At 32.0% G+C, this 25,152-nt stretch overlaps 2 protein-coding genes across 3 annotated transcripts in view; one reads left to right on the forward strand and one right to left on the reverse strand.

Annotated features, from left to right (window-relative positions):
* LOC135841779 (synaptic vesicle glycoprotein 2C-like) overlaps positions 1-25,152 on the forward strand; it is a 35,428-nt gene that overhangs the window by 7,944 nt on the left and 2,332 nt on the right. Inside the window, exons 2-7 of one of the 2 annotated variants that reach the window (XM_065358954.1) lie at positions 10,354-10,489; positions 20,101-20,154; positions 22,667-22,729; positions 24,071-24,163; positions 24,243-24,404; positions 24,922-25,084. In XM_065358954.1, the coding sequence (XP_065215026.1) occupies positions 10,444-10,489; positions 20,101-20,154; positions 22,667-22,729; positions 24,071-24,163; positions 24,243-24,404; positions 24,922-25,084 (581 nt within the window). In that variant the 5' untranslated portion in view covers positions 10,354-10,443. Of the gene's footprint in view, positions 1-10,353; positions 10,490-12,988; positions 13,127-20,100; positions 20,155-22,666; positions 22,730-24,070; positions 24,164-24,242; positions 24,405-24,921; positions 25,085-25,152 lie in introns of those variants that run through there. The other variant, XM_065358953.1, reaches the window with a different exon arrangement.
* On the reverse strand, positions 1,924-3,657 carry LOC135840599 (uncharacterized). The gene has a single exon (XM_065357224.1). The coding sequence runs from the start codon at positions 3,655-3,657 to the stop codon at positions 1,924-1,926; it is 1,734 nt and encodes a 577-aa protein (XP_065213296.1).

The raw sequence follows: 25,152 nt of genomic DNA on the forward strand, positions 1-25,152 counted from the left end.
TAATATGAAGATGATGGAATTTCTGAAAAATGATTTGAAATTTTGTCAATTAGAAACAATGTGAATTCCAACAATTGATTAAAGTTTTGTAATTTATAGACAATGTGAACTTGAAAATTGATTTGAAATTTTGTATATTTTGAAGATATAATGCAGAACTCTGAAGAATTAATATGTTGTAATTTTATCATCCAGAGACAATGCAGTCACAGAAATTATTTTGAAATGTTTTAATTTGAAAAATTTACGAACTGTGCATAACCAATTGAATTCAGAAAATTTGTCTGAAAGGAGGAGTATCGATAAGGCCGTTTTTTGGGCCCGGCCAGTTATCGACTCGACCCCTCTTAAAATGTTGTAATAAATGTCCCAAATACAAATCCGTGGTTAGTTGACCCAAAATGACCATTTTTTGGGCTCCAGGGGTTCCCAAAGTTGCGAATAAAAAAGTGATTTTAGGAACCACTGAGTAATATTTTTAAAAACTTTTTCATCGTAATATATCTGTTTGAACCCTATAAATGTTATGCGAGGTGATTTTTCTATTTTCGACCCTCGGGGGCAGAAATTGGGGGGGTTTGATTTTTTGAAAATTTTGGAACCACCATTTTGAACCTACCCCTTTGAACCTCGCTAAAAAGCTTTTTACAGTTTATTAGTATCCGAAAGACCTCCATCCTACCAAATTTTGAGCTCAATAAAATTTTGCGCTGGTACTCAAAAATTCAATTTTCCAATTTTTCGTAATTTCAATATTTTGGGAACCCCTGGAAAGCTAGAAACCTGCGATTTGCGCCAAACGTAATGTTTTGAGGTATATATTCAATTATCCAGATGAAAAAGTTAATTTAAGCTCCCCCTACATTCGTAATTTTAAACCCCTTTTTTTAGAGCCCCCCACTTTAGGCACCCCTAAAAAAGGCGCTTATGCATATTTTTTTAAACAAATTGAAAAATTTACATTTGAAACACATTAGGAAGTGCCCGATAATTTTTCAAGTGATTTTTCCTGTAACTTTCCTAATTGAGCTTTTTTTGGTCAAATTCTGAGATTTTACTTCCTTGAAACTATGAAAACTGATTTTTAACGTTTTTTCAAAGGTTTGCTTTTTATTTTTGTGCTCTAGGCTGGCGTCAAATGATTTTTTTTGTGAGAACACAAACTGCGGGAAAGCTTCTAAGAAATAACTTTTATTTGAAGATTTTTCTTGAAGGACCACCCCTTTTCCGAGGGTTCAGCTCCCCATATTGAAAAGTCACTTAATTCTCTGTACCTAATTAATAATTGGCGTAATTTACATTTTGAAACACTTTCGCAAATGCTCGATATTCTTTTATTCAATTTTTCCTAAAACTTTCCAAATTGAGCTTTGTTTGATCAGATGCAAGTAGTAAAGTTATTTCAGCATTACCTACCTGTACTAAATCCGAAGCTTTGATTTCAATGACGTGTCTATAGAGGTATTATCATGTGAGTAGGTAAATAAAAATATGAGATTTGAATTTAATAAAACATTTATTTGTAATGTAGAATAAACAATCGAGTTAAGAGTTTAAAAAAAAAACAATTCTCTTATTTTTATATTTTTGCCTCAGTATCTACCTTTGAGAATATCGATTTTATACATTTGTACCCATATCAGTATCATCTTCTTCATCCCAAATTGCAGAGTCATTAATAAATTCTGAATAAGAGTCGCAAGTAGTTGTAAGTGATGTATTATTTTGATGTTTTTGGTATCCTAGGTACCACAGTACAGATGCAATATGAGCACAACATCCTACTATCCTTGCACCTACTTTACATTGGCAATACCAATTGAAACATGGTGGTACCTTGCTTAATACTTCAATCCAAATATTATATTTTTTTGAAGACGTATGGCGTGATTGCAGCTTAAAACGAATAATACGATCATCTTCTTAAAAAAAAAATAATTCGTACATGCCATCTCCATCCACGTGTTCCACTGTATAACTTTTTGCTTGTTTCAATTGATAAATACCAATGGTTATACCTCGTAATTCGTCAACAGTTAACTGGGGAAAATCTATCTCAACAGAATTGATGTTAACCCAGTTTGCTGTTTTCTGGCTCCAATTATTTTCAATCGCTTTTTTTTGTAAAGGATTTGACATTTTCGCAAGAGTCAGCATTCGATTTGCCACCAATAAGTCATCATCATGACTTTTCACTCTTGCAGGACGATATCTATTACATAATGCACAAACAATCCGCACATAATCACCAATAAAAGGAATCTGACTGTTTGGAAACACATGATCTAATGCTCTCCAAGTCTTTATCAATCCATTGACTGCCTCCACTACCCATCTCATTTTGGTAATCAACCGCGATTCGTTAGCTTCCTCCATACTATGTTGTTGCCCTTTGCTTAAAAAGTGAGGCATTTTATATATGAAACCTAATTCTTCAAGCAAGCCTAGGCAATCACGAAAACCTCTATCTACAATAAAAATATCATTAGGCTTTAACCAACTAAATAAGCAATTAGCATTTGCCTTCAAAATTGCAGCCATAATGTTGGCATCATTATTTTTACCATCCGCATAAAAAGGGCCAATAACATCAATTATATACCCTGTACTTGAAACTAACATCATAGGTTTGACCAGAGGGCGACCTTTATGAGTAGAATAACATCGACGCTGAAACTTATAATTTGAACTTTTCTGAATATACATATAAGTTCCATCAGCAATAAGAATGCAACTATTTTCACCAGCATTGCAAAGTTGTTTACTTAGATCTGTAGTGTGCTTCTTAATAACTTCATCACGATTGATATGACCAACTCCTAAATTATTATCTACAAAGTTTCTCATCAAAGAATTTCGCGCAGTTGCAATAGCTTTTGACACATACTGTTTCTCCATGCAGAATAGAGTTGATAAAACAGATAAAGATAAGCCAGTACGTAACTTAGTGAGTAATAACCCAACGCATGTGTTTATGGAGCGATGTTTAGTATTCCTAACATCTTGAATATGTTCAATGAGATCATTAAACTGTTCTTTACTTAGACCAGTTAATCGTTTGTAATCTTTGTCAGTCATTGTATTAGGATTATCAAAGTTTAAACCCATTTGGATATTTGTGTTATGCATATCACGGAGTTGGAAGAGAAGGGTTTTCATTTCTTTAAATGAAACTGTAGAGTTTTCTATTATACTGATTTTATTCGCCTCATCGTTGATCAAAACCCCACCGCTCAAATGTTTACTGCAACATCGTGAACCTTCTGGAACCATAATTCCAGTTTGAAGAAAAATTCTCAGGCGTGTTTCAGAACATAATCTATGACGAGTATCAAACCTGCCACACACCATGCACTTTTTATGGCTGAATATTGGCCGAGGAAAAGGAACTTGCAAATTGGAAGATGTACACTCCTGTGTTTCACTACCTTGTGAATTTGTAGGTGATGTAATCATGTCCAAAGGTTGAAAAGTCGAAGTAAATGTTGAGTTACCTTGAGATAATTGCTGATGAATGTTTTCTTTATCGACACCTTTTTTTTCTTCATATTCACAGCTGAAGCATAGTCTTTGATTCAAGTCCACTGAAGAAGGTCTTAATTCTTTTTTCTTCTTTTTTGAACCGCAAATATCACAAAAATACCCCTTGGGGCTCATTTTAGAAACAAGTCAAGTAGGTATACCTACTAACACAATTATAGGATAGGTATACGTATCACTTAAACACGCGAATGAAAGTCTAAAAAAAATTACACTTTGACGAAATTGAATATTTAAAGTAAGTAGGTCTTCAAGAAAACCCTCGACTGCGTATCGTTCGAACTGCAATGACTGACTAAAATCATTTTTTCGCAATTTCTTGATGAATCGAGTTTGTAGATATTCTCCTATTATTTAAATATTTTGCTTGGTTACTATAGAAAGAAAAGAAATCGTGTAGATTGTACTGTAGTACCTACTGAATAGCTTCGAATTTTTAGAAAAAACTCAGTTTCGAATATACTAATTCAAGTTTCAGGAATTACCTATTGTCCAAAAAAATTCGTAGATAACAAAAAAAAATACAATGCAATTCATCTGTATTGTATGCATGAAAAAGGAATGTTTTCCAACGTGTCATTAATTATAAAATTCTTCTACAGCGTTTAGAACCATCATGTTTGAGTGATTTTTAGATATTGAAATGGATGTAGCAGAAGGTAATTAATTCTCAACATATTATACCTTTGTATGTGATATACAAGCATGTACATAGTACATACAATATACTACCTACATTTCTTCACTCGCGGACCGACTTTATTATTGTACACAATTCACTTTATTTCACCAGAATTCACGAAATCGATCATTCAACCAGATGAAGAAGATCACACAAAAAAAGAATTTTCAAGGCCTCATTCAGTCCCCCTCTCCCCCCACACAAAACAGCATACCTAAATAGGTGATTCTGAGAAGTAAAGTACACGATGTTTTGAGAAATAATTTAGTGGTTCACTTTCATCAATAACTGACAAAGTTTCAGGTAGGTAGGTAAGTGTATTCAATTCATGAAACAACTCGAATCTCATATTTTTATTTACGTACGTCATTGAAACCAAAGCTTCGGATTTAGTACAGGTAGGTAATGCTGAAATAACTTTACTACTTGCATCTGATCAAACAAAGCTCAATTTGGAAAGTTTTAGGAAAAATTGAATAAAAGAATATCGAGCATTTGCGAGTGTGTTTCAAAATGTAAATTACGCCAATTATTAATTAGGTACAGAGAATTAAGTGACTTTTCAATATGGGGAGCTGAACCCTCGGAAAAGGGGTGGTCCTTCAAGAAAAATCTTCAAATAAAAGTTATTTCTTAGAAGCTTTCCCGCAGTTTGTGTTCTCACAAAAAAAATCATTTGACGCCAGCCTAGAGCACAAAAATAAAAAGCAAACCTTTGAAAAAACGTTAAAAATCAGTTTTCATAGTTTCAAGGAAGTAAAATCTCAGAATTTGACCAAAAAAAGCTCAATTAGGAAAGTTACAGGAAAAATCACTTGAAAAATTATCGGGCACTTCCTAATGTGTTTCAAATGTAAATTTTTCAATTTGTTTAAAAAAATATGCATAAGCGCCTTTTTTAGGGGTGCCTAAAGTGGGGGGCTCTAAAAAAGGGGTTTAAAATTACGAATGTAGGGGGAGCTTAAATTAACTTTTTCATCTGGATAATTGAATATATACCTCAAAACATTACGTTTGGCGCAAATCGCAGGTTTCTAGCTTTCCAGGGGTTCCCAAAATATTGAAATTACGAAAAATTGGAAAATTGAATTTTTGAGTACCAGCGCAAAATTTTATTGAGCTCAAAATTTGGTAGGATGGAGGTCTTTCGGATACTAATAAACTGTAAAAAGCTTTTTAGCGAGGTTCAAAGGGGTAGGTTCAAAATGGTGGTTCCAAAATTTTCAAAAAATCAAACCCCCCCAATTTCTGCCCCCGAGGGTCGAAAATAGAAAAATCACCTCGCATAACATTTATAGGGTTCAAACAGATATATTACGATGAAAAAGTTTTTAAAAATATTACTCAGTGGTTCCTAAAATCACTTTTTTATTCGCAACTTTGGGAACCCCTGGAGCCCAAAAAATGGTCATTTTGGGTCAACTAACCACGGATTTGTATTTGGGACATTTATTACAACATTTTAAGAGGGGTCGAGTCGATAACTGGCCGGGCCCAAAAAACGGCCTTATCGATACTCCTCCTTTTGTGATATAACGACAATGGGAATAGAAAGACACAAAATAATGTGAATTCCGAAATTTATTAAAAACTATGAATTTAAAGCTATGCAGAATTCTAAAAATTGATTTGAAATTTCAAAACAATGCGAACAATGAAACGTAACTAGATAGAAAATTTTCAATTTAGAGGCAATGCAAGCGCAGAAAATGAAAACTCTGAAAAACAATTTTTAATTTAGAGGCAATGAGTGTTCCAAAAAACACTTTTCAGCTGTCTAGTTTGTTCTAGGGTAGGTATTAACTATCGATTAAGCCCAGTTTCAACCCAAACACAAATTTCCTAATGCCTAGTGTTATTGACCAAGAGGATATTATTCATCTAGTAAACAGAAATAAGTAGGTAGGTATTGTCATTCGATAAAATATGGCTACTTACCTGTAGTAAAAAGAGAATATTAACATTGCTAAATGTCATGAATGGTCATCATACTAAAACTAAACCTACCTACGTCTGCTTATTTGAAATAAAAATTTAAAAAAAAGGTAAAGAAATGTTTGGAATTTTATTAATCTGAAGCGAAGAATTTTCAGTTTTTGGAATTCAACTTTGAAGTGGTTAGTGATCTTTTTCTTAACCTTTGTAGTGGAATATGCTTCTTGAAAATCTGATCAAGTGAGAAAACATTAGATCACGCAAATTCACATTTACCTAGCTCCCATAGAATCATATAGTCATAACTCATAAATACCTATTAGGTACCTACTAAAAACGTGCGATAAACATTCATTCATGAAAAGTATGAACAATAAATTTTATCGAATTTTCCATTACGAATCCTCATTCCTCATAATAGGTTGGATATGATGTACTTACTTGTTCCACACGTGAACCATTTTCGACTCGACTAATTATTTTTCTTCGCAGACTACACACAAGTAGATGAGCGAGACATATCTACGTACCTACTAACCAAAGGATAGGAATTTTATCACTCGATAAATCAATCTATCGTAAACATACATATCGATGATTCACTTCTTTGGATTATTTTCTCACGTTTAATTACAGAAATTTGCTGAGTACTCACTTTCAATACATAGGTTTAAATAGGAGTGCTACTACGCGACATTCCATTCAACTTAATACAATTGTTAAAGAGCTGATGGAATTTTGTTGACAAATTTAAAAATACTTACCATGTAGATTCGCAGTTCGCACACACGTTATCAGTTTTAGACTCACGCTGGGAATGTACTGAGAGTTATGCTTAAAGAATCTTGTTTCGGTGATGGGAAATTTCTAAATTTATTAATGAGTTATCGCGACTAATTAATTGCACTATCGAAATGTATTGTATTTCGTTGATACATTCAGACTACTCACAGTTTGAACGTATAGGTAGGTATATTAATCTGGAAATGTGTGACGTTAGTTAATAGATTTGTTGTGAAATATAATAATGAGCCATAAAAACAATCTTTCATTAGGTCAAGTTGATTAAGTATAGTTGGTTTAATATTGACTATAGATTTTTCTATACAGAAGTGGGTAGGTACTAGGTAGATCTGGGGTCATTAGTAGAAAATCAAAGCGAGTACGTAAAAATAGGCATCTAAAATGAAAAAGGAAAAAATATCGTCCAGTAGGTTGGTGAATTGAAAATTTGAAATGTGTTAATTTTCACAGTAGCCTACCTAAGTATAAATACCTATCTAAAATTCCAAATACTGATTTTTCCCCTCAAGCTCCAGTAAGAGGATAGAGAAGTGAACAAAAATGATGCATGGGTATCATTAGTTTGTATTTTTAGAAGTGGGTAGATATATTGCTAACATATTTTTCCCCCTAAAACGTCAATTTCTCTGAAACATATTTCAAAGAATGAAAATTTAAATTTTTATTACGAAATGTGAACGCCATTTTATATTAGGTCGATCGTTGAATTCAGCTGCAATGGATTTCAACCTAATAGTGATTATTTGGAGACTTTTTAAGATATTGTGTAAAAAATTTTAAAATCAACTTCAACAGAATACTGTAATTGGTATAGAATTTTCAAAAAATTGAATGATTTGCAATGATGAACTTTTATTTTTATATTGTGCTGATTAGGATTTAAACAAGTGTTTCGAAAGTAAAATTTGTTCGAGTACAGGTGTTGGGGTAGGGTACTTTTCAATTATCCTTAATTGCAACGAACATGAGTAATTTTTATTGCATTTTCATGTCAACGGTGTTAGTACTCAAAAAAAATGAAAAAATTTGTGGTAGTGGGTAGGTAGCTAGGTACTATAGGTACGTTATGTAGGTAATTGTTCGTCATTGCTCGTTTAAAATGTTTCGAATATGTCTTGAACTGTAATTTTCATTAGTGAATACCTATATCCAAATTGAGTGTGCCATGTTACATGGGACATGGCTTCGAGTAGAAAATTGAAAATTACTGGGTTGCAATTAAGTATAATTTTGTCTTTTAGAAGAAATTGTGTTAGAGAAAATGCGTTGCAGAAAGTGACGTTAGGAAATTCATCATTAGTAAATACAGTTTTCGAAAAAATGGCATTAGAAAAATTTGTTATTTGAGAAAGCGTTAGAGAAAACGTCGTACAAACATATCCTTCGTTATCGATACTCAGTTTTTCAGTTTTCGGTTCAATTTTTACATTTTAGTCTCAAATTTTGCCAAAAATTCCAAATTCTAATCTTCTTAAAGCAGTAAGTACGCTAGGTCTCCAGAGGCGCATTATCCAGTAGGCACTAGAAGCAGTCGCTTAGGGCGCAACATTTCCAGGGGCGGCAAATTTTTCGAGGTAAAAAAAAATTTTTTTTAAATAAAAAATTTGTAACACATTTGTGCCACCTTGTTGAACATATTACCAGATAGGATTCTGATAGACTTAATTGAAGAAAAAGCCAAGAGATTGATGGACATTTATAAAAACAATATTGAAGAAGAATTCTTAGTAGAATATATATTTATGATTTTGAAGCACCATTTACAACTTGAAAAAATTCCTCTTGCATCACTCTATGATTTGATTTTAATGCACAAAGCCTTGTATCCGAATACTGAAATAATTCTGGGTATATTTTTATCAACATCTGCTACAAATTGTGGTGCAGAAAGATCGTTTTCAGCGATGAAAAGAATAAACAGTCCTTTCAGATGCAGCATGAATGAGGACAGACTAAACCATTTAAAAGTATGCTGTGCTGTTAAATATCAAAGATATCATCAACGATTTCTCAGAACAAAAATCTCAAAAGAAAATGTTCTAATTTTTTGTTTATTTTGTGTTTTTTATTTTGCTCATCTTTAACTTTGTTGTTTCATGTTCTAATTTGGTGGATAGGCTAATATAAGCACAGGCATTTTAACTTGAAAAAAAATAAAAGTTCTTATCCTAGTTTTGTTTTCAGCGAGGGGAAGACACCCATTGCCCCCCTCCGTAATCCCTCAATGATGACAGGAAGGGCGGCTTTTTTAATCAGCTTTGAGCGGCTAAATATGTAATGCGCCTCTGTAGGTCTCCCTCACTTTAAAAATCTATAAGCTGAGTTATTTTGGGTAGGTATTTTTAACGTACTTAAGAATCTGGCAGTAGTGAAATTTTTTTACGAATAAAGCATAATACGCAAGCTGTGGCAAAAACACGTTCAAAATTTTCTTTCGAACTTGAAAAAAGAAAACTTTTATTTTTCAAGTTCGGTTTAAAGTTTGAGTTTTCAGTTCGGTCGGTTTTCAATTATTCAGGTTTCTGTTCTAGTCAAAAGTCAAATAAGTAGTTTTATCGGTTTTTAAGGTTTTTAGATTCAATTCAGTTTTCAGTTTAACACCCCTGGCTAGAATGTTGGTGCTTGTGGTCCGAAACCACCGTGACAGAATTTTCAAAACTCTATACTTCACCACTATAACTTTTTCAAAATGGTGTAAAATTGATATTACCTACAGATAAAATTTCCATCTTTGATACATTAATTCAAACTTGCTGAATTGCAGATCTTCAAAAATGCAAAAAACTGAGTTTTTTACAATTCCTCCCTCCAAAAATTGTCAATTTTTGATCATTTTTTCCTCCCAATAAGTAGGTATACATTTCTAATATGGAAAAATGTACCTACCGACTATAAATAAGAAAAAAATGCAAGATTTCTAATTTTCCTGAAAATTGCTACGGATAAAGAACAGTCTGATCTCTTAAAAAAGCTGCAACGATAAATTGGAAATTAATTTTGTTTTCTCAGCTGCATGGACTATAATTTTGGGGGGCATGCAGTTTGCACTTTTCAGGGAGTATTTTTTTCTGTTCAGAAATTATTCTTGGAATTTCATCTTTAAACCATCATTTTTTTAAAATTCTCTCAGAGGTCTTTAAAAATTTTCAATTTTTAGATTTAGAACTGTATTTTTCACTGTCGTTTGCATAAATTTTTCTTTACAAAAAAAAATGAAAAAGTTTGAACGAAGTCGCGATATGTATTTGCATTCAGAGCTTTCTCAAACATTTTCCAAAGTAAAAGCTTACCTAGCTGATTAAGAATATGTATGCTTACTTATTTTTCTTCTCACCCATTTCAATAAAACTGTATTCTAATAATTTATTTTTACTTTATTTTTTTTTTTGCAGAATTATTCACCATAGACGAGTTGGAAGAGTGAGTAAAAGTTATTAAAATAGAGCGCCTACGGAGGTCGGTTACGAGCTGACCACCATATAATGGTTGCTGACGATGATCCAGGACCAACACCAATAGATCACGCAGGTATGAACGAATATTTTTCACCATAACATTTCATTTTTAAGCCTTGCTAGGTGTACCTAATACCTATATCTCGTACCTAATGTAATGTAATGTTAAAATACTAAGTTGTAAGTACATACGTACATATGTACCTACTTCATTGTTATTCTAAGGAGTTCTATGGAATGATTTTACAATATTCACTGACCTATATGAAAAGCCATTCGCTATTGGCTATTCGTTTAACAATTTCAATCATGTTTATTGGGATGAGCGCAATAAAAATGTTTCAATTAATAGTTAGGATCGTTTGCATATTGTGCATTCACACGATTATATTTGCGGTATTCAAATTGCTCGAGTTGTTAAACATGAACATGATCAATCATACAAATGTTGTCTAGTAGAGGTACTTGGATAGTACTTACATACTTAGTTGTAATACATATAATTTAAACAAATTCGACAGCAAATTTTTTTGCATTTCGCTCGCAATGAGTTTTTTTACGCGAAAATTAATAAAGACAAAAGACGATTTGGCATATTTCTTGGAATTTTATGGTACCTATTCGTAAATTACTTTCTTATAAAATAAAATACCTATAAGTACGTATTTTATATTTTTCTTTTTTAAATTCGAGTAATTAGCGAAGATGATATATTATTTTAATTGACGAGTTCATCGACATTGATACAAGTATTATTAGATACGAGTATTCATACTAATAATCATTCTTTCATCTTACCTACTTATTGTCTCGACTTATCGGTGCATAAAAATTAACTTTATCCAGCAAAAAAATTATTACCTACATTGGTGTTTTTATTTTGGTATAAAAATTAAAAATACTCAAGTACCCAGGGACTAAGTAGTAGGTACGTGTTTAAATGACCATATTGGTATTTTAATTTATCGCTGAAATACCTGTAAATGGCAATATTTTTTTGATTGTTCGTACTTTCTTATTCATTTTTTTTTGTTCTTCATCTTGTGTCGCAATAATTATTCTTAATTTAGCTGCAATAAATTAGCTAATAATTACGAAAGATGAATCATTTCTCGATAAACAATGTCAAACATGAAACAATATCTATTTTCAGAGAATAAAATAATCCACCTATATCTGTTCGTATCGTGTGTAACGTACCTAGTCTGTTTATCTTGTCATTTGAAAAGAAAAAAAATGAGAAGTCTTAGACGTATTTAAATATTTAATAATATTGTGTATTGTGAGTGGTGTAATTGAATTCTTAATTAATTAGGTATAAATTAATAAGTAGGTACTTGAAAAATGTTGGTTGAGACGTTTTAAAGAATTTATGTATTTGGAATTTTCATTTTTCACGGTTAGGTAGGTAATATGTAGGTAAGTACCTACATATAGTACAAATGTTGGAGCAAAATAACTTGTATCGTGTGGTACGGCGGCGACGGATTTTTCACATTCGAGTGTAATTTTTCAGCCAAGTGAAACACATAAATTAGCGCCTGTACATGATAAAACGGAAACTCGATTTTATTACTGGAAACATTTTAAAATTCGCGTATACGCTCGAATTAGCCCCACAGACACTGGCAGTAGGTACCTACCCAGGATGTACGAATTTGATTTAATATTACCTACCTCCTACCTATATGTAAAAATCTGTATCATACGCAGTTAACCAAGCAATCCCTCCTCTAATTGAGGATCCTCAATCGGTCATGGTCAAGAACGATACGGTTAAAAATCTAATTTCCCTTTTAACGAATTATCACGCGTGGTGCTCCTACAACGACAGGGTCTTGTTTACAATCGCCATCGTTGTACTAGGTATGTCGAATCATAGTTAATTTGCAAATTTCTGGTCTATCCGTTGTTTATTATGCTATATTTTTTAATGAAATTTTTCAAAATGATGGTTATTACGTACTCGGGTATTAAAAATACCTAGGTATTTGTTGCATACAAAAGAGTTTGAATAATGCACATCAACCTGGGTACCTTATAGGTATATTATACAAAGTCTGTGAAGAATTCCATCTCATGGGTTATTAGGTACTTGTTTTTTTTGAAACTGGACAAAAATGTCTCGTCGTTCATTTTACTACGAGTGAGCGTCTATTTTAAAAAGCAAATTGTTATAAAATATTTGCACTCGCAATTATTCGAAATTCACCTACCCAGCTAATTTATGGCAAGATTTACTCACTTGATAAGCGATAGTGTTTTTGAATTAAAACGAACGTGGGTAATAAGACGAATGTCTATTTTTAAATTGTACCGTGTAAAAATGTGGACGAATATATTTTTACAATGGCGAGATAAATCATGAAGTAAGCTGGATTTTTCTTTTTAATTTCTCATACCCTACCTACCTGACTAGACTGAATTTTTGTTTATACAACTTATACAACTGATAGCGGCAGTTAACGTATGAGATTCGCTATCGAGAAAATTTTATCGTACTATATTTACTATTGTACTATAATTTTAAATTTCATTTTAGTCGTAAATTTTTAAAACGAAACGTAAGTTTCGAATTTTAAACTTGTGCGGAGTTTTCAATTTGAGTTGTGCATTTTTGAGATGTCGAAAAATGTTTCGCTTCTTTGCAAAATAAATTTCATCAAATTAATTCAGAACTTTTTGAACTTTACCGTCGAACACGATAAACGTAAGTTGATTGAAAATTTTTTATCTTTGAAAATGGTTTTGTATGTACCTAGAATGAATTCAAATAAACTTTAATTTATGGGCATTAAAAAGGGAAAGATGACGGCCATTGCTCTGGGCGCCGGGCCTGTATCATCGCCAGATTTTCTAAAAGTGCTTACCTACCTATCTATTTGATGACTTCATGTTTTAAGTTTTAATTTACTCACTTACTTGCGAGACTAAACTAAATACTGATTAGTGAATAGTGATCGCGTATTCATTATTATAAAAAAGAGAGGAGTTAATTTAAAATGATCCATGTTTTGAGAATTATTCCTTCGCTCCTTTTTCTGTGTCTTCAATTTCTCCCACCTTATTTTTACTCTTTAAACGCATATAAAAATAATGCTTACTAAGGTATGTATTGTAAAATCCCACTTTAAAAAATGGGAAAAAATAATTTACGACAGTTATCATAAACGTAAAAGTGAAATCATCTTTCTTGAAATAATAAAATAAAAAAACAATTACTTACCTATTGATACAAATAGAACATTACCTATTTTTTCATTAAAAATTGTAAGTAAGTACTTTAGAAACAAATAGAATTAATGATTAAAGTATTTCGCAAAGCTGAATTTACTCATGTAAAAAGTAAATACATGAGTAAGTATAGGTTTCGTATTAATAATTGATATGATGCATAGGATAATATCCATGAATTTGATAAGGTGTAAAGATCAATTTAGGTGGTTGGAAATTTAGAATATTCGCGTTCTTTGCTGATGTTCCCATGATATACTGGTACCTACCTCTACCTACCTAGTACCTACCTACTGATATTTTGTATCAAAGCGATTGTATCCGGCAGTAAATTTAACGACGTCTATTAATTAAAATTTGATTTTATGACGTCTTATCATCACTTTGAGCATCGACATTATGTTTTCACTGCATAAAAAATTTCCATGTCATCAGTCTCATCTGCGATAAAAAAATATTTCAGCAGCGATGACTGATGAATTGAATTGCGGACAATTCTATGTACCTGCGCAATTCTTCGTGCGAAGTTCTTCTCAGGAGCCAAAAATAATCGAAACATTCCACTTTGTTAGAAGTTCAGACATCAAATTGAGTTTTCTGAAAAGCTAAAGCCTGAGCGTCCTATGAAACCAAAAAAAAAAAAAAAAAAAAAATAGTCTTGAAAATATACTTAGAGATATAAATAAGAAATGAGAAATATTCATTAACGTTGCCCTATACTATCACCGTAAGCTCAAAAAAGATTTCAAAACATCGACCTCCTTTCCTCCACACAATAGTTGGACGAACTTTTTTTGAAAATGAATCAATTCTCAGTCGATTCAACTCATTCTGAAGAGAGTTAGAATGGGTCAATTCAACTCTTTCAAAAAATTTTTTTAAGAATACAGTATTAATCAAACTCTGAATCAATGAATATTTTTCAATAAGAGTTCAATTCTTTTTTATATCTAGTGGTGTAGGTAGGTACTTACTTACTGAACTTTTAATGCTCTAAAAAAGTTCAAATGTCGCAAAGGTTTTGATTTTGAAAAATTTTCATTTTAAAATTTTTGAAATTTTGATGGAAGCGTAAAAACTTATGCAGCATCAACATTTTCTGACAGAAAAATGTTCATTTTTGAAGAATTCTTGAACTTATGGGATGAGAAGTGCATAAATGTACTTGAATTAAAATTTTTGGTGAGTTTTATCATTTATTTTTGTAATTTGATCTGAAAAATTTTCTCTCTCGAATTCCAAAATAAAACTTCAATAAATTTCAAAATTTTTGCTCTTTTGCTTTCCACATAAATTTTTATTTTAGTTGTGCGGTTAACTTTTTTTGGAGTTGTCGAAGTTGTCAAAAAAAAAGGAATGATATTTTATGTTTAGATTTTTCCTTTGTGAGTTCAAAAAAATTAATGGGGTTTTTGATTCAATCAAGAATGAAAAAAAAAAGAGTCGACTTATCAGTCAACCTGGCCATGTTTCGAATGAATCGTGCCTTGCACGGCTCAAAACTTCGTCGGCCTCATGAACTTAACCTCTCTCTCTTCTAATTGTTTCACCATTTTCGTGTCATTCTGGGCCCTGAAGTTTCCAATGAAAGTCAACTTCAGGATCAAAATTTCAGCTTCCGAAATTGAGTTTTCGAATTTTTGGCAAATTTTAGAAAATGACAGCGTATTGATATAATTTTTACAAAGCGAGTAGATACCTAATAGAGATGAAAATCCGAAAATCGATTTATTCTCCAAAGTCGATCGCCCCCTCATGGATCGATTGCCACTATTTTTTATATGATCTGGAGTCTCCAGCAAAAGTTGACTTTTTCTTCGGCAATTTAAAATAGCTCCAGAAGGCGTTGCAATCAGCATCAATTAGTGGAAATTTAATGAGTTCGACTTTACGGCGTAGAAGAAGTTTTGAGCGCCTAATTTATTGTAAAAATTGACGATTTTAGATGTTTATTGTCAATTTTGAAAAACCGACAAAAATTCACAGTCAATTCCCTATCTTTGAGAACCCGCACCTCCCCTCCTAGGGCATCTCCGGTGCTGAAAAGTTTTTCTAAATGATTTTCAATTCAAAATAAAGAAGATCTTCGCTGAATTTGGTCAAAATCCCAGACTTCTTTTCGCGATCTACCTCAATGAAAATAGATAATGTCTTTCGAGGAATCTGTAGAATAGGGCATTTTTAAATGCAGACTGCACTTGCACCCTTTGCATAATCATTTTGCTTGCACATAATCAACAACAGATATCAAATTAATTTTTTTCGCAAAAATGATAATTACCTGCGTATTATTTAAAGTCTGTTTTTATGTTTGTTTACAATCAGGTCTCGATTTCTTTTCATGTTTTGTTACGAGATGCAGGGGAAAAAGCATATCGCTTCAACCAACGTCATAGATAGCAAGGACGGCCATAAACATTTTACTACAAATGCACACGTTCTATAAGATCAAGTGTGCCAGCATTTACGAAGAACTCATCCCGGTTGACGTAACAAAATTTTTTTATATAAATTCTCACTGCATCTTCATGGAAGCTCTACTTATCAATTAAAACTGGTTAGGTTATTAAAATCTAATAAAAAGGTTTTTTTTTACAATTTAACGCCACTATTCTTAGAACCAGTTTTATATCTATAAACAGTTAGTCAGTTAGACTTGTATTCATCAAAAACGCTAACAATGGTCTAAAAAATAAATATCTGGTCCAGAAATTTAAGACAAACCTTGTTATGTGAAGGTAGGTTGGGAATAACCTGAAGGTTGATTTATCAACTGCATCAGGAACTTCCCTAATAAGTACTGCGCTGGATAGGTACAGGTAGGTACTTGGTTGCTTACGTATCGTAATTTATGCACGAGAATTCTTATCAACAATTTTGATACCTAAACTCGAACGAAAAATTTTATTCCTCTATCTTTTTTCCACCAAAGTATACGACAAAGTAATTTGTATTCTCAAAACATGATATTTGGCCGATATCTATAACTTTCACTGAAAATTTTGACGAATGTCGAAGAGAAAGTTATAGATATATTTTTATATTTAGAAGCATTGGTAATTAGGTCGAAGAATTAATAAAAATCTAAATCCGCTTAAGCGAAACCCCAATTTTAAAGGAATAAATAACAAATCATTTAAATATGTACCAAACAGTGGAAGTCTCGATGATTGATGAGTGTGATTTTTTTGAAAAAAGACGAGGAGAGCGCAACAGGTCAACATTTCACGGTACCCCATATGTTTATTGTAGGTAGGTACTTGTATATTTGTTTTCATTCGTACTTAAAGTAAAGTACAAATTAATGACGTCGAGTCGACCTTTAATATGAATTTTATGCTGGATTCACTTGACCCTTGATCCATTACAAAGTGTAGGTATAATGGTTGGTGGGTCCTCTACCTATACTGGATGATTTATGAATGAGGAATGAAGATTGAAGTGCTCTTGAATTCACGGCTGTAGGATGCTTCAGGTAAATTTCGACAGTGATGATTTTGCTTTGCCAATGTAATCACGTTGAAAAGTGTATAGGATGCGTAAATTTAAGCCTCTAAAGTAATTAGCATATAAAGCTTTTTGTTGATAAACAACGATAGTATAATTCAATCCTTGAACATTTAATTAAACCATTTTCGCCACTATATCATTATTTTCGTTAACCCAGCCAGCCATCCAGCCAATTGGGATGAAGCTAATTTAATGGTGTCTGCTGTTTTAAATGCCTAAAATTACCGACCAACATAACTCGTCAGTTGTATTGTTGAATAGAGAGGTTGGTGCATTTCGCAGGATTTACGCTGTGATTATTCATAAAGAGTCGTTAAACATTTCACATTAAATGTGTTGATTTCAAGGATAAATGGTATCCAATTAACAATATGTAATTATTTCATCAGCATATGTGAGACTCGAAATAATCTAATTTTTTATGCACCATTTTGTTTTCGCGAGATTACACATTAGATAGCCGACGAATTTGGGATTAAAGGCAACGTCCGAAAAAATTTGTCTTTTAAGTAAAAACGCAGGACTTTTCCATTAAAAAGTCATCGATGACAATGTACATATAATGTGTACCTACATAAAACAAAAGCGCATAAAAGTACATGCGATAGGCAACTGGTATTACATTCTGTACCTCATATCACTTCATCTTAAGCCGGATTAAACCGGTGTCCGCGAGTTTTGTTTAAATAACAATTCTCATCAGCTAAATGCATGAAATTGCGTTAACGGAAGTTCACGATTCCGAAAATATGACTATGGAATTGTACGAGTATAAATCGCCAAATTGCATTAAATGAGCTTACATTATCTACTCCCTTATAATCAGCCAGTGAATTGATCAGGTAAGAGCGCACATACTATGAGGAAGGAAATAATTCAAAGCCTTTACCAACGCTTGATCATTTCAACAGGATGTCTAACTCTTCGTCCAACTCTTTATGATACCTGAGACGGAGAACTTCCTTTGTTGATTTATTTACATATTAATTGAATCATCTGATGCGCGGTGTAACGTTTTATAAAACGATTTGTTTATAAAAGCTACTCGTTCTCTCATAAACCTCCGTCAAGTATTTCGTGTCGTTTATAAATTCAATTGTGATAAGATTTTGATGTTTATATTTAACCATAATAGCTATAGAAATAGGTATTCATCGCGCGAAAAAACATTACCCGTGTATGAGTACGAGAGCTGGGTTTTCCAAGAAACGTGTGAATAATTTTATATTTGGATATACTTAATCGGTTATACGAGGAATAAACATCTTTAAGTTGCCTATTTTAGCATATCAAGGAGTTGTAGTACCTATTAAAAATTTTACGAGGAAAATTGAATATAAGTTGTGCTCGTTGTTATAAAATGTATACAATTTTGGTTCGAAGAAATTTTTTAATTTGCTTTTAAGTCATCATGAGACTCGTGGCACATCACACTGGAGCACAAATGGTGCAAAAATTCACAATTGGGCAATAGAACACAAAAAAAATTGACAGATTTTTCAGCTTCAAGTATGCTGACGTAAAATTAGCCTTGCAGATCCCCAAATTATGCGCAAATAATATTTATTCAACCTGTTGAGAAATATTGGATCACTTTGGTTCAGAAAAAAAAAGTAGACTAGGTACGAGTAGGTACCTCTACCTATTTAGAAATACCACACCTTGTAAAATTTTATGTTTGGCTCTGAATTTGATTTTTCAAATTCTGGAAAAGTGGTTATAATATAAATGGAAATTCAAATTTGGCCCATGGAAAACAATAAAATTTTATCTACTTGGATTTTTAAAATTCAGATAAAAAAGCTGAAATTTGATTTATAACCAATGTTCAACATTCTGAATAAATTGATGGCGGTTTCAAAGCGATCTGAAGTTCTCATAAAAATTTTTTTAATTCTCTAGCTCAGTCATTATTTTTTGAAAAAAATTAGGCATAAGTATAGCATGTATTTTTTATTGCAAAAATAAGAAATCTGATTTACAAACATCTTTATAAGGGGCTGGAGTTTTTTAAAAATTGGTATTTTGAAAAATCCGTTAAAGAGTCTAGAAACGGCTTCAAACCATCATCAATCAAAAATAATTTCAAATCTTGGAAATTCTACGCTTATAATTCATTCAATGGCCCCAGAATTTCAAAACCTAAATTGGAGCTTGGATTTTCAAAATTGAAATTTGATTTTTCCATCCTCGAGGCAAAGCTAAGTGAGAGGGTAACTTAAGAGCAGCTGTATCCTATTTCATAGTTCAATGCATTTCCAGTATATTTTTTTTTTTCGTTTTCTTGTTTTTTATAACCTGTAGATACATGTATTTTAATCATGTTAGGGTACCTTCAAAAATGCATTCTCAATTATTGCCTTAAAAATTCTTATCAGCTTTGATTCACTTTTTGGGATTTTCCTTTGGGTAGGTACATTTGTTATTATGAAAACGAGCCAGACTGACGAATTACGAGCGCAGATACCTATTTATCAAAAAAATAAAAAACAGATTTAATCTCGTGGAATTTTTTCAACTGTCTAAGTATGCACCTAGCTACCTCACTTGTCTAAGCCAAATTATGCCCGCATATGTACCTAATATTCTGTCTAAAAGGATTTAAAAGTGGAAAATTTTTACGATTATACGGTACCTATTTTAACAATTAATCAATTACTCACTCGTTGCAGTGATGAATCATCAAGATTTCAATCTGCATAAGATTTTTTTAATTTAAGAGTTTGATTAATTCTTATTTTTTCGAACAATAAATTACTCATAGATATTATTTTGTACCCAATATTGGCAACAATTGGTTGTATGGAACAATATATTTCTCATTTTAATTCCTCAACTTTTCTGCAGTTTTTAACTGCGATTGCTGCACATTATAATTTGTTAATTAAGTATGTCTATAGGTACTTGTTGCGAATTCTAAATACGATTTTTTTGTTTCAGACCATAATGGAGATGTAATTGTAGGAGCTCCGACGAATAATTTACCCAAAAAAGGTGAGTTGTTTCGACTTTTTTTCGCCCTTCATTTTACTTCACATTTTAATTGCTTACATTGCTTACTCATGAGTATTTTCTTGATCTGACATTCTTTTTTACAAAAATTGAGTAGGTACCTAAATAAGAATGCAAATTCTACCAGAAATTGAATTTTGTTCATATCCAAATTTTTTTTTAAAAATCCATCTTTTCAATGGAGACTTTTTTTTTTAAATACATGAGTAGGATTCTATAAATTCATGATCAATGATCATGATGAGTATGAATAATCTTAATAACCTCATTTCTCTAACTTATTTATTAAAATAATTGTGATTGAAAAATTACAAAAAAATTTTAACCATCAATTTGAAAACCCCTAGTTGTAAATGAGAAGACCTAAATTTTGTAAAAAAACTATTTTTTTGTACTTACACGTGATTGAATATCTAGTTATAGGTACCTATGCAAGTACCTACATGCTTATTAGCTACTGAAAGCAAAATATATATAGATATAAATTCATAAGTGCGGTGTAAATACGCAAATATTTTTATTTAATGGATATTTACTTATTATTTAGCATAGTTAAGGATATAATGCAAATACATAAGTATATAAGTATTCTCTTAGATATAGGTGCATTTGCATAAAGATTAATGGGTGATTAGTCAGTCAAATGTTGTTTTATAGAAGATAAAACGCACAACTAACGTGCAATTAAACGAATATTATGTAGTATGCTATATTAAATGAAACCTTCTCCTTCGAAAATAGGTACCTACGATTTTTTCGCTTACAAATTTGCAATTTTTCTTGAGGGCTAATAAAAAGTAAAAAAAACTTGAAAAATGAATGTCCAAATGGTACCTAGGTAGGTTTTAAGTGCAATAATGTAGATATGAGCCGACAGGCATTTGGAAAATTACTATTAAAAATACCTATAGGCTAGGGGATAGGTAAGTAAATGGAATAGATACTGTAGCCACTTTCGTTATTAATATCTATTTTAAAACTTGAGTAGTATGATAGTACTTGAATTTGTTTCTTAAGGCTACAGATTCTCGCAAAAATTAAATACAAGGACATTCGTCGTTTATCATGAATTGATACACAGGTTCATCAATTTTAACGCGAATATTATCTACCTATTTGAATCTTTATGAAATAAATACAACAAAAACAAAACAAAATACTTGCATTCTATGTGATATTTGTTAGATATCTGGACTTACACTTGTAGGTACACCTACTAACGATGTTCATAAAGGCAAACATACTCTCTATAGATCTTTTTAATAGAAAACAATTGAATTAAATGATTTGAAATTGAATTTCTGATAAGCCTGGTGAAAGATAGGTTCTTGGATTTGGGTATACCCTGCGTTTCGTTAATTTATTTTAAAAATTAAATTGAAAACCTATACCTACCCTACTAAGTGCATATTACAAACTTCCGCTTGATTGAGTGAACCTGTAGGCCTAAGTCATATAGGTAGCATTATGTCTAACTAATGACGAATGTCTTCGTGGCATATTAATGATAAAATTTATCGTAAAGTGACGTAATTATACATAAATCACGAAATTCTAAAGTTAAATCAATAAAAGCTATATAACGTCGTAATCTCTACGTAATATTTGCTTTGTTTCTCTCGTGTCGTGTAAATTTCAACGAACCTAGAATTTACATCCTGATTGATCGATCTTGATCTATAGTAGGTACCATTCTATTTCCTCACATTCTTTTTTTCTTTCAATTTCAACTTGGCCACTTCCTTGGAAAAGTCAACATCAGAATGTTCTTTTTCGTATCTTTGGAAATTTAATATGTTACTCAATAATTATATCGAGAAAATTTTTAAAGCAATAACTTACTTCACTAAAATTTGATTGCTCGTCATTTCAGCCAATCGCCGAGCAGCTTTGAGAAGTTGTTTGGTCGCTCGCTATGCAGGAGAGCACAACACTTCGTTGAAAAAAAGTTCGCAGACTTGAAACCTCTGTTCTGTGTGTGTCTGATGAAATTAAATTTTATTCACATTTTAAAATCAATTAGGTATGTAAGTACTTAAGTTCTGGTCCTTGAAGAAGAGAAAAAATCTTAAAAATTTGATCCCATTCACGTTTCTGCCCGTCTTCGTCATTGAAGTTGTGAAATACAAAAGTAAAAATCTAAAAAAAATTGAAAATGTTTTCCAAACTGCAACTTTTGATTTTCAAGATAATAAAAATGCTAAAAGGCATTTTCAATTAAAAATTCAATTTATAAAGGTGGGACAAGCAAAAAATCCATTCGTTTTGCACTTACCATAAGGCACAAACATTATTCACTCAAGTACCTACCTACCTAGGTACGCGATCTACAATTTTACACTTTGCATTTTGCCAGCGAATTTATGCGAAGAATAAGAATAATTTTTCTCATGTTGCGATAATTTTAGTAAACAGCAGCTCTATATACGCGTCAAACGTTTTGTTGTAAGTAGTATTGATAATTTATTGATGGTGGATATTTTTTTGTCTACAGATCACGAACAACTTAATAACGGAAAGATAACCACAATTGATACTGTCGACCTTCAGGTCAAAGGTAATGTAAACTTTCTTGTTTAAAATATCATGAGCAAGTGTATTATTTAATGAATAGCACATTGTACTCAAGAAACGAGGAAATTTTGGTTCTTTGACATGAAATGAATGACTATAAAGGTGGTAGAAGGGCTCGTATATGTAGAGAAAATTCAGGTACAGCGCTCTTTCACTCGCTGGGTACTTTGGATCCTTGATAAAATGATAGGTATATTTTTGACGAGAGCGCAGATCCTTAAAAGTGATAGTGTTCCCCTTGAAGCTTCTTCTGAAAATTAGGAAAATCTTGGAAAATTACACCTTGCAGACATTGACTCAAACTCGCCTATTGTCTGAATGAAAATAGTTTTAAAATTGTCGAAAACTTCGAGAGCAAAACTCAAAATTTTAATCTCCTCTCTGATTCGTGTTGACAAAAATTTGGAGGACACCTTTCAATTTTAAAAAAAGTGAAAGTTTGGGGAACGCGGAGAATTTGAATCCAAAAAAATGTGAATATTCAGACTCAGCGTTTTGGAATTGGTAGAAATCGATAAATCAAACTTTATTTTAATATTTATCAAATTTTCTAACAAAATTGAAAGTTATAGATGGGGCAAGTGAAGGTCTGAGCGGGTATTTAAAATTATTTTCCATAAAAACTGAACTTTCTTTAGAATTTTGATGAAATTTGAAAAGCCTTGTTCTTCACGGGGCTTTAGTGATTTCATTTGGAAAAGTAGTGTTTTGAAAACAGGGCAATGAAAAAAGTTTTTATACCTTGTAGATACCTACGTAACTTTTCAAAAATTTTAAATGTCAATTTTTGTGCGTATTTTTAAAATTTGAGCTTTCAACATGAAAATAAAATTTTAATTTTTTGAATTTCAATTGAACAATTATTCTTTAATTTACCATACTTGGAAACTCTAGAAACAAATTTGCTTCAAATTTGATAAAATTCAAAATATGAGAATTCGAAGTTTCATAGTTTAGCAACAAATCCAATTTCGTAAAAAAAAAAAATGTCACCTCCCATCCATCCACTAAAGCCTAAAGGATTTACTAACATGGAAAGTAGGTAAGGCGATTATTTTATTAAACGTTGGGGAAATTGAGCAGAATCAGACGACTAGTTTTGATTCCATTTTTTTTGGCTCCGCGGTATTAACGCATATTCTTGCTCCTGCTATCTCGACATTAGGCAAACATGTTCACATAGACTCCTTTAGTATTGCGTTATTATTTCAATAAAATATTTTGCTCGTACCTTGAGACATCTCTCGCATGTATGTAGTTCATTGCACTTTCAATGTTGGGTACCTAAGATTATTTATGTGTATATTTTTTGTTTTATATGTAGATCCTCCTCCACCCACAAACGGTAAATTTGAGATAGTTGAAAATGGCCAAATATTCGACGCAGTGGATTTTGAACGAGCAATCGAACTTGCCGGTAATGTGATTTTTCACGTACACGCGTTTGTAACTTCAATAAATCCTCACTAATATAATATATTTTTTCCTGCTCACAGGTTATGGAAAATTTCACTATTTCTTACTGGTCATATGTGGATTTGTCAGTACGAGCGAAGAGATGGATGTTATATCGATGTCTTTCATACTGCCTTCCGCCCAGTGTGACTTAAGTCTGGATACACATTCCAAAGGATGGCTCAACTCTATAATATTCATCGGTACTGTTACTCTGTCACTTGACGAATATAGGTACCTACTGTTACCCTCTACCACCCGTCTTCCGATAGATATCTATTATTTCAAAATTTATGTTTCTCAAATGTAGGGACAACAGTGGTGTTATGCTGTAATTCAACCTTGAAATTTAATTACGAAACTCGAGATTATAAATTTATTAATATTGTAAAATCCGGTAGACGTAATGGAAGAATGGTAGAGAGGAAGCTATATGATGGCAGTAAAGATGAATGAAGAAAAAAGAGTGAAATTGTATTACCTATTGAATTTTAAATATCATTCAACTTATTTGAATGAAAATCATAACATTTTTTAGCGAATTAGGTAGGTACCTTTTTATCTACCTACCTAATGAATTTCACTCTTTTTGTTCTGAGCTCGATAATTTTCGAGGCAAAGGCGCACTAATGATGCAGTTGTTTTAAATAGGCACCTACTTGATTTATTTTGAAGTATGTGTGAACTTGGTCGTAACTTTTTGTAATGTTTCTATTACAGGTATGATGGCTGGTGCTTATATGTGGGGTTCTCTGGCAGATACCCTGGGAAGAAGAAAAGTATTGATAGTTATATCATTTACTAATGCAATATGTATAATTGCATCAACATTCGCGCAATCATATAGCGTTTTTATGTTGTTTAGATTTTTAAATGGCGCTGCGTACGTATTTTTTGGACAAAGTTACGTTTTGTTTGTAAATTAAGAGTTTGTAAGATTAAAAATGAATA

Source organism: Planococcus citri, chromosome 3 (genome assembly GCF_950023065.1).
Source record: "Planococcus citri chromosome 3, ihPlaCitr1.1, whole genome shotgun sequence".
Taxonomy (NCBI): domain Eukaryota; kingdom Metazoa; phylum Arthropoda; class Insecta; order Hemiptera; family Pseudococcidae; genus Planococcus; species Planococcus citri.

Excerpts from the sequence above, each read along its gene's own strand:
- LOC135840599 (XM_065357224.1), bottom strand. The coding sequence starts at position 3,657 with ATGAGCCCCAAGGGGTATTTTTGTGATATTTGCGGTTCAAAAAAGAAG.